Consider the following 10,762-nt stretch of genomic DNA (forward strand, 5'->3'; position numbering starts at 1 on the left):
TTGTCAGCAACGCTTATTAAGAGCACTGTTTGTCCATTTCCAAATTCCAAACTTTGTCCAAAATAATAATTGGGGAAAATCTGAAATGGGGTCTCATTTGGGGCAACAGGTATTGATTTAAAAAGCACTTTACTGTACCAGGTGGTTGACTGCAGTTCACTCAAAGCTACATTTATGACTGCTGTGACAGAATTTTGTATTGTTTTGAACAAAAACAAACCAACAAAAATGCAATAAAATGCTTTAAACAATATTCTTGTCTCATCTTGTGTTTCTGTAAAGCTGAACTTTATCAATCCCACCTCTGCCTGTGTTCACACAGAATCACGAGCCTCGTATCACATGCTGATACCGCAAACATTGACACTTCTAATAATGATCAATCTCTTAGAAAAGGTTTTCAAAATGACCGATCCTGTTGACATAATCGCACATGTTGCTATCACCTGAGCATGAGTCACATGGTGCATCACCTTACTAAGTCAACATGGCTAGAACTGCAGTAGAGAAGTGCAGATTTTTTTTACTTGAACTTTACAGGGCCAAATGTTTCTTTAGAGAGTCTGGTGCAAACACTAAAAGTTAGCCAGCCTACGGTTGCCATGGATATCTCAAAGCAGCTTAGCAGCCTACTGAAAAAGTGTGGGTTGAACATGAACATGGGAGAGAGTGAGTCAACAAACTGTTTGGATCACACTATTGCACGTCCTCAGATTCACAAGTGAGCATAAACTGAGGGCCATTATAATTTTGTTGGTATATATTAACATTATTGATATAATCAGAACTTATTTATTTATAGCATACTTATCAAAGTACTAAAATGGACTATGTACTAAAAATGTGAAATGCGAAAACTGATATTTTAGGTGCTGTTTTCAACCATTTTAATTTAGTTTTTAGGTTAAATGGCCCTGCAGTGTGACAAATTAATTTTCTAAACAAATCTTTACTTACAATATGTAATGCAGTCTGTAAATTAAGATGAGACTGTAAAAAAACTGCATGTAGAATAATTAGAAAATTCTATTATTATTAATAAAAATAACCAAAAATGCACTGTCATGTTCACACACACACACACACACACACATTTTTAGTTCTTTTTAATAATAATAAGAAATATTATTATTATTACAAATAACCAGAATGCAGTCTCTCATGTTTTGCACTATGATAATAGAGGTTCATACCTCTTCATACCTATTACGTACTATGGTATGTCTCCATCTAGTGTTAGATAAGCACTTTCTTTCACCAATGACCAATTCTCTCTCATTGGATACAGGAGACTGTTTGAGGTAATTATCCTGTCACTTAAGACAGTGGTTCCCAACCATGGTCCTGGAGGCACCCCAACACTGCACATTTTGCATGTCTCCTTTCTCTGACACACCAATTTCAGGTCTTGGAGTCTCTACTAATGAGCTGATGATATAAATCAGGTGTGTTTGATTAAGGAGACATGCAAAACCTGCAGTGTTGGAGTGCCTCCAGGGCCGGGGTCGGGAACCACTGACTTAAGATATGTTATGTGTTTAAAAATGTAAGCCAGGGGCGCCCAACCCTGGTCCTGGAGCTCTATCTTCCTGCAGAGTTTAGCTCCAACCCTGATCAAACACACCTGAACCAACTAATTAGGGTCTGAAGGAGCACTTGATAATTACAGACAGGTGTGTTTGATCAGGGTTGGAACTGAACTCTGCAGGAAGGTAGATCTCCAGGAACAGGGTTGGGCACCCCTGATGTAAGCAATTTACCAATGATAAATCAGCATTCGAATTGGATTCAGATTATACCGTTTCTAACAGGCTGAGAAGTCCTGCTAATTAAGAGTTGGAATGGCATTCAGGTGTGCACACTTTTATAAAAGTGAGACCAAAAGGATTTCAAGAAGGTTTGGGGTTTGGAAAACTAAAAAAAAAAAAAAAAAAAGGAATTCTGTGTTGGTTAGTATCTGAATGAAGGGTGTTTGTGGATTATATTTGCACTTTGCTTTTGCCTTTGATTCAAATTATACCTGGTTTCTAATAGGCTGAGAAGTCCTGCTAATTAAGAGTTGGAATGGCATTCAGGTGTGCACACTTTTATAAAAGTGAGACCAAAAGTATTTCAAGAGAGTTTGGAAAAGTAAGAAAAAAGGAATTCAGTGTCTGTTAGTATCTGAATGAGGGGTGTTTGTGTATTTTATTTGCACTTTGCTTTTGCCTTTATTATTGGACTCACTTGCAAATGTGTAATTGAATGCATAAGGGTGAGTATTGTTTCACTATTTTTTTTTTTTTCATAATTTAAATGTATTCCTACTAGAGCTCCTACAAAATGCAAGAAGTGTTCTGAATTCAGTCATTATCCTGCTGGGAAGGGGAAAAACTATTTAAACCAAGCGAAGATGGTTTAAGACTTTGATTAGTCCTTTGTTTTAAACTGGTCCAGAAAAAAAAGAAAATCTGGACAATGCCACTATCCGTTTGCGTACTGTTGTCCAAACTAAGGGCTCTACTACTTGACTTTTAGAATAAACCAAATGGGGTTTTTCCAGCTTGTTGCAGACGGAAGAAGCTCAACGGGGGATGAACAAATTGAATGCCATTTTCAATTTCTAAAATTAAAGCTATTTTGTGTGTTGTGTCCGTTATTATGAACACGTCTCAATGTGTGCACTTCACACTCACCTGCCCTATAAAATGACATTGATATTCCGCCACAGTTATAAACCTTCATTAATGGGCATGCTGTTACGTTTAACACTCAAAGAAACTCAAATTATTAATTTAAAAGATAAAGATACCAAAGGCATGAAGATAAAGTCTAAAGTAACATGTTTAAAACACACTAATTTAAAATGAAAACGGCTTTATTACAGAATGCAGAAGCGCGACGCAGACACCATGCTAAATCTTACAGGCAGATGGTTCGGTCAACTATATTACGTAAAGAACGCGACGCGAGCTGGGGGCCTCGCGGCGGTTGTCTGCCGCGCATAAAATATGGCGTCGTAGGAAGTCTGTTGTTGTCCGAAAGAAAGTGGCAACAAACGGATATGCAAATAACCACGCATGTAGTGGCTAAAACATACCAGTTAAAAGGCAGATAAAGTGACCGTGGTTATGAACCGCGATGTTGAGATCTACGGGGTTCTTTCGTGGGATTGACTGCCCGTTTTATTGTGAGCGTAATAAGGGAAAAGCCGGTGTAGATGGGTGCACCAGACCCTACTGTCACTTCAGACACAGCAAACAAAGACGAGGCTCCTCTGGGATATACGACATCAAAAAGACTAAAGCGCTTTCTGCGAGTCCAAACGGTGAATTAAAATGTCTTTGTGGTGTCATGTTTTCCTTTTGTTCAAGTTCTCTTTGGGTTCATGTACATTTAAATGCACAGAAGCGTTCTGCCGAGGAACAAAGAAACCAAAAACAACCCCAAAATTGTACTGCCATATGCCAGAGAGTCCAATTTATAAATTAATAATAAACTATATGTATATATAGCTCTTACTGTTCTCAGGAAACTTTGATGCCTCAAAAATAGGTAGAAACTTGGAAATGATTGCTTTAGTTTTATGAAATTGTTTCTGCAGTTATCTGTGCGTGTGTATATATTTGTTTTGATTGTTTCAATTTATATATATATATATATATAAACACATACAGGATACATTTTATATTGTTCTGATTCTGTGATTAATTTTTAACTGTATCATTTAAATCTTGTGACTTTTGTTTACAGATCAAGGATATGATCCATTCAGTCCAGAGGTTGTAAGACCGGGTGAACATTATAATGGGGAGCCACCGTCGAGCCTGTCGACGGGACAGGATGTGGACCTGGGCACCATGGAGCTGGAGTTGGTCAATCGGGCCATTGAGGCTGTTCGCAATGAGATGGAAAGGGACAAGAAGAAGCTTTCTCGGATCGGCGATCAGGAATATGAGCCGACCACAAGCTCTGTTAAGAGACCGAAAACCACTGCATCATCCCATCAGGGCTACGATCCTGGGAGCTATCAAATGGGCCAAGCTAGTGAATACATCCCATCCCCTCGCTCCAGCAAATACACTTTGGACTCTGAGAACAGCAGTACCAATGCACTGGAATATGTGCCCACTGCTGTCTCCAAAACAAGCATTAAAAAGGCATTACCTCCACCACTGTCCCGTGTAAAGTGTAAATACACTTTGGATAATTCCAAACCAACCTCAGACATGGAGTACGACCCTCTCTCGAACTATTCAGCTAAGCCGACTGTTAAAGAACAGAGGACTTTGTGTTCAGAGGGAGAGGGGAGAAAGAGGTTTTACCCTGAAAAACAAGGGAAAGATGAGGAATACGTTCCAACGGCGAAGAAACCTAGGTCGACGTTACCTAAGGCAGATGTCCCGAAGTACACGGCAAGTTTCTCTGAATCTGATGAGGAAAGTTCTGGCACAGAGTATCGCCCGACATCCATAAGGCGAATGCAGCGCAAGGGAATCAACATCAGGTTAAAACAGGAACAAGTGTCAGGTGTGAAGGGACAGCAAAGAAATCAGGTGTCTAAAACTGACGATGTTTTCTCACAGAGCGAATCAGATGATGTGGAGTCCCAGGATGTAGACTGGACAGACAAAAAGATGCCTGTGAGTCAGTTGAAAAATATAAAATCTGATAAACTGAAAAAAGAGGAGCAAGAATCCAATAAGAAGACTCAAAAAGAAAGGTGGGAAAGTTCAAGTGCAGACAAGACATCGAAGAATTTAAGTCAAAAAGACAAGAACCAAAGTAAAAGTGAGGACAGAGTCTGTAAGTCCAAGGAAAAGCTGCGGAAAGATGGAACGAAGTCAAAGAGTACTGAGGAAAAGAACAAGAAGATAGTTAAGATAAAGAATGAACATAGCCACAAGGAAAAAGATAGAGGAAGTGGCGACATCAAGAAGCCCAAAATGGACAAGCCTGTGAAAACCAATAAGGTGTCGTCCAAAATCAAAGACCAGAAGAATGGAAAACTTGAGAGCAGCACAAAGGACAAGGACAAAAAGAAAAGCAGCCATGGGAGCAGCAGCATCACTAAAGACAAAAGCAAAAAAAGCAGCTCAGTTGTTGATCCCAAAGAGGCAAGTGAGGCCAAACAGAGGAATCTGAGCCACATTGACTTGTTCGGTGCTGAGAGTGCTGAAGAGGATGAGGAAGACGAGAGGATAGTGAGGAAGTCAGCTTCTGCTTTTAAACGGGGAAGCCTCGTGAAGAATAAGAGGAGAACGTCTGAAGATACATCATCATCAGCGGAGGATGACTCTGAAGTGGATGGTGACGATGATGGTGGTGGTGATGAAGCAGTGGACTACTCCTGTCTGCAGGATGAGATGGCGTATGACTCGGACCCGATGGAGGAGTGTCTGCGAATATTTAACGAATCCAAAGAGGTGAAGACGGAAGATAAAGGGAGACAAGCTAAGCAGGTACCACAGAGTTTTTATTTATTTCTCTAGGTTTGATAATCATTTTGGTTACTCTAAAAAGCCTTTATGGGGGTTTGAGGAGGTTATGCAAATGTTTGCTGTCAGTGGAATTTTCTGGGTTTTCTGTTGCAACTGAAGTTTCAGTTTCACTTTCATGTGTGTGTTTTTAGCCTTCAAGGGAACAGGAGGAGGTGGAGGAGGATGAAACAGAAAGCACTTTAACTACTCTCTTTCCTGGCCAGAAGAAGAGGGTGTCACACTTTAAAGCTCAAGGAAAGGTTAGTGTTGGATTGCATGAATTCATATTTGCATATTAGCTGTATTTGGTGTGCAACAGTTAGACCATAAGCAAGTCAAGACAGAATATGTAGTAATTTATCGTAAGTTTTATATGTATATGTATATTATGCTGTTCAAAAGTTTGGAGTCAGAATTAAGAATTGATTATTTATATATATATATATATATATATATATATAAGAATTTATTATTTATTTAACAAAAATTATACTTATTCAGCAGGGGCTCATTAATTTGATCACAGAGACAGTAAAGACATTTATAATGTTAAACTGCACAACCTTTTAACATTAATAATAATAGGAAATGTTTTTTAAGCACCAAACCAGCATATTAGAATGATTTCATAATGGTCATGTGACACTGAAGACTGAAATAATTATGCTAATAATTCAGCTTTGCCTTCACAGGAATAAATTACTTTTTAATATATATTACAACAAAAAGCATTTATTTTTTAAATTGTATTAATATTTTACAATATGACTTTTTTGTATTTTTGAGCAAATAAATGCAGCCTTGGTGAGCGACTTTCAAAAATGTATATAGATTATTGTTTAGATTTATATAGATTATTGTTATTATTTATCTGGCACAATAACATACCATAATGTGAATTACCAGTATTAATATGATGTGGAAAAAATGGCTGTTGCTTGTTGGGAAAAGTAGGTCATTACTGGATTCTCTGTTTTGAAAACACCTGAGGTGTTGTACTGAAAAATGCAGACAAGGAAGTGTTACTACTTTTAGATAGTCACTCCTAACACTGCTTTAAGTGCCCTAAATAATCAAGATTCCAATTAGAAATAAGGTTCACCTAAAAAAAATTAAATGATAAATCTCTACTTGTGTTCAGAAATTGCAGTAGAATAACTGTTTAATAATTGTTGTAATAATTTTCTTCATTCAGTCCGAGTCATCGCTGAATGCTGTGCCGATGCTGCAGCGGAGAATGACAGCGCAGGAGATCTGTTACCAGCGCATACAGAAGGCCCAGCAACAGGCAGTACAGCTAGCTGCTGCAGTAAAGGCAGCGTCTGCATCGACCAACCCAAAACTGGGGCTCTCTGGAGAGAAACGGCGGGTGGCGCACCGGCCAAACGCCTCCTTGCCCTCCTCAAAGCCTGGTATGAAGGTTCTACATTCACTTACAGCAGGATTAAGAATTAGGAGTTAAAAACACATGTTTTTTTTGTAGGGTTAGCTGATGCCAGCAGTCGGGTGTTGTCACCCACCAGGGTGGCGACCGATCAGCTTTCAGTCAAAGCTCATACATCGACAGGCATCCTGTCAAAGACCACATCCACTACAGTGCAGAAAAGAGTGGCGCACACCCCCACCATGAAGGTAACGTCGCCCTATAACAGAACTATAATGGTGTACTTGTGGAATGGAATGTCCCCAATAAACACTCTCTTTTCTGCCCATCACAGAGCTCTGCCATGAAGCGTCCCGTCATTCCTGCAGAATTTGGGGCCAAGGTGCCCACTAATGTCCGCCAGCGTTACCTAAACATCTTCATTGATGAGTGCCTGAAGTTTTGTTCCTCTGAACAGCAAGCTTTTCAGATGGTATGTCATCCAACCTCTATAATTCTGTCATCATTTACTCACCTTCATGCTGATCCTAATGTGTATGAGTTTCTTTCTTTTGCTGAACACAAAAGAAGATATTTTGAAGAATGTTGGTGATCAAAGAGTTGATGGTATTCCACTGTATTTTTTCATACTATGAAAGTCAATGGCTACTGTCAACTGCTTGTTTACCAACGTTCTTTTTTCATTTTTGGCTGAACTATCCCTTTAATGTCAACTCCCTTATATATATTGTTGATGTGTATATTCTGGATGTCTTCTTCACTCTCAGGCTCTGGAGGAAGAGAAGGTGGTGTATGACAGGAGCAGCAGTAAGAACATCTACCTGAATGTAGCTGTGAACACACTGAAGAAACTTCGCAGCAAGAGCACACCTACGTCTCCTGTCATCAGTGAGTCTAACACAAACATGCAGATTAATACTCCTGTTATGCTGTCATTTCCTTTTTGTATTTATTTGCTAATTAGCAGATGTTCATCGGAAGTGACTAACCCTGGGGTTAAGAGCCTTTCTCAAGGGAATAACAATAGTTTATCTTTGGTTTTGTCATTAATCTGCCACCAACTGTTATATTCAGTGTTTTACACTGATATTGATCATGAAAGAGAAAGAGAAGATCCAAAAGTCTGAGACCATATTGAAAGTCTGAAATTCAAAATCTGATTTATACCTGGGAATAAGCAAAGCTTTAGGATTTTGAAAAATCTAAAACTAAAAAATGTTATGATGCTAATAAAATAATAAAAAAAGATGTAACATTTGATTAGTGGCCTAATAATAATGCAGCATAAGCAGATTTGTGTAGTTCATAATGCTTATGCTGTTGTCAGATTGACATAAAAATTAGATTCTGAAATGAATGTAAATTCCACTCAAATTGTTAAGCTGAAAAATTTAAAACTAAAATTACATTTAGAAGAATGTATTATAAATTACATTTATTTTCTTTATAATGTAATTAATTTCTGTAATTTAACTGTAATTAAAATATCTAGTATTATTTATGGATTTATTTACATTTAGTCATTTAGCAGATGCTTTTATCCAAAGCGACTTACCAAATGAAGACAATGGAAGCAATCAAAATCAACAAAAGAGCAATGATACACAAGTGCTATAACAAGCCTCATTTAGCTTAATGAAGTACACGTAGCAAGGCTTTTTTTTAAATGATATAATGAAAACGGATAGAAAAGGAAAAGAATATAGCAAGCTAGTGTTAGAGGCCTTTTTTGCTTTTGGTAATTGTATAATAAATAAAAAGATTAGAGAAGCTAGTGTTGGTTTGTTTTTGTTTTTTAAAAGAAAACAAGCAGTTCGTAAATGAATAGAGTGCAAGTCTAAAAGGGGCAAGTTTTTTTAATTTTTTTTAAATAAAATTAGAATTTATGTTATATGTTATTTCTCAGAGAGCCCAGCTGTATCTGTGAATAGAAAGTCTCAGTCCCATGAAGGAGTACTTGGTGGAAGACTTGCTGCCACAACCAGCTACACAATCAACCGCTCCGGTAAACAGCAGGATGTGGACCCTAAAGGTACCTCACTACCACTTAAGTGTTATTCTAGCATTCTATAAATATTATTATATTAATTATTATTAATTTTATTACATTTAATTTCTAGTTATCTTTATTTGTATTTCATGTTTAGTTATAATAATTGTAGTACTTGAACTTATTTCATTTTGCTTAGTTTCCAAAACAACATTTCTAATTTTCATTTAGGTGTTAAGTTTTTCAGCTACTATTTATTTTCAGCTTTATTTCAATAGATAAAAACTATTTTTATTAGTTTTAGTTAACAGTAACAGCACTCTACCAGCCTTTTTTCTGATCTTACCCATGTCTGCATCATGCTGTTTTCAGGTGCCATTCTTTACAATAAACAGAAAAAATATGCAATGACTGAAGAACAGCTGCAAGAGCATGGCTACCCCAGACCTCACCCCGAGATGTCGGGTCAAGCTGTTGTCCATAACCTCCCAGAGAAGAAAAACAATGACCGTTAGTTTTGTTTTTATTGTCTTAGACCAATTTCTTGATGCTTCTTCTTCACAATACACCTTATAACAAAGAGCCAAACCACTAGGTGGCACTACGCTTACACTTTTAGCACCTAATCAGCAAATAGAGTTTTTTTATGTACTCATTGAACATAAGTTGCATTATTTTAAACATCTGTACATTTGAAAATATCTTCCCTCTCCATAACATTTGCACTCTTGATTTTGATTAATTGTCCTGTATCTCTTCCTTAGCTTTTTCCAAAATCTGTTGTCGATGTGGCGCCGAGTACAAGATAAACGCTAATGGCAGCTGTGTGCGTAAGGAAGAGTGCAGTCACCACTGGGGAAGATTACGCAGAAACAGAGGTGGGTATGTGTACGTGTAAGACAGGATGAGTTTTCTGCAATGACAATATGCTTCATGTATTTCACTGTATACGTTGCTGCTAACACTGACTTGTTTTTGTGTCTAACGTAGTTCCAGGAGGTTGGGAGACACTTTACAGCTGCTGCTCTGGTGCAGTTGGTTCTCCTGGATGTGAAGTGTGTAAAGTAGGTATCATCGTGGAACTGCAAATATTGGCCCTACCACAAAAATGGCCTAAATCTAAAATAAGAAACTTTCCTAAATCCGAACCTAAACTAAGATTTAAAATTTGCTATGTTAACCTATAAAACGTAATGGATTATGTGTTATAGATAATATCAAGTAAATGTAGTTATTTTATACATCTCACATTGCATCAAAAACGCAAAATGCAGAAATCATTGCAAATCTGCAATAATAAAACATCTCCCCCCACACTACACTAATTATTTTGTGTCATGAATATATCCTCTGATATGGTGATTAATAAATAGACTTTATTTTTCATACGTAATAATGTTTTTGCTGATGGCAGACATATTTCTGTGAGGGTACAGAAGATAAAATAGTTTGCACACGCTGCCTTAAGATATCTTTTAGGTTCAGAAGTCTTTTGCTAGCTGAATCCGCTGGTTGAAAGAGGCAAAGCTTTTAAAGGAACACTCCTCTATTTTTGAAAATAGGCCAATTTTCCAACTCCCCTAGAGTTAAACAGTTGAGTTTTACCGTTTTCGAATCCATTCAGCCGATCTCCGGGTCTGGCGGTAGCACTTTTAGCTGTAGCTTAGCATAGATCATTGAATCTGATTAGACCGTTAGCATCATGCTCAAAAATGACCCTAAAGAGTTTTTATTTTTTTCCTATTTAAAACTTGACTCCTCTGTAGTTACATCGTGTACTAAGACCGACGGAAAATAAAAAGTTGCGATTTTCTAGGCCGATATGGCTAGGAACTCTACTCTCATTCCAGCGTAATAATCAAGGAACTTTGCTGCCGTACCATGGGTGCAGCAGGCGCAGTTATATTACACAGCGCCTGAAAATAGGCT

General features: G+C 37.7%; 1 protein-coding gene across 2 annotated transcripts in view; it reads left to right on the forward strand.

Moving 5' to 3' along the window:
* The first annotated feature begins 1,923 nt into the window (after nt 1-1,923).
* The window catches only part of LOC107585876 (RNA exonuclease 1 homolog), a 15,198-nt gene continuing 6,359 nt past the window's right edge, over nt 1,924-10,762 (forward strand). The window contains exons 1-11 of one of the 2 annotated variants that reach the window (XM_016273052.1): nt 1,924-1,949; nt 3,733-5,441; nt 5,612-5,719; nt 6,655-6,871; nt 6,943-7,091; nt 7,178-7,315; nt 7,611-7,731; nt 8,750-8,875; nt 9,206-9,343; nt 9,598-9,711; nt 9,824-9,897. In XM_016273052.1, the coding sequence (XP_016128538.1) occupies nt 3,840-5,441; nt 5,612-5,719; nt 6,655-6,871; nt 6,943-7,091; nt 7,178-7,315; nt 7,611-7,731; nt 8,750-8,875; nt 9,206-9,343; nt 9,598-9,711; nt 9,824-9,897 (2,787 nt within the window). In that variant the 5' untranslated portion in view covers nt 1,924-1,949; nt 3,733-3,839. Of the gene's footprint in view, nt 1,950-2,984; nt 3,308-3,732; nt 5,442-5,611; nt 5,720-6,654; nt 6,872-6,942; nt 7,092-7,177; nt 7,316-7,610; nt 7,732-8,749; nt 8,876-9,205; nt 9,344-9,597; nt 9,712-9,823; nt 9,898-10,762 lie in introns of those variants that run through there. The other variant, XM_016273051.1, reaches the window with a different exon arrangement.

This window comes from Sinocyclocheilus grahami, unplaced genomic scaffold (assembly GCF_001515645.1).
Source record: "Sinocyclocheilus grahami isolate Dianchi unplaced genomic scaffold, SAMN03320097.WGS_v1.1 scaffold75.1, whole genome shotgun sequence".
Lineage (NCBI taxonomy): Eukaryota > Metazoa > Chordata > Actinopteri > Cypriniformes > Cyprinidae > Sinocyclocheilus > Sinocyclocheilus grahami.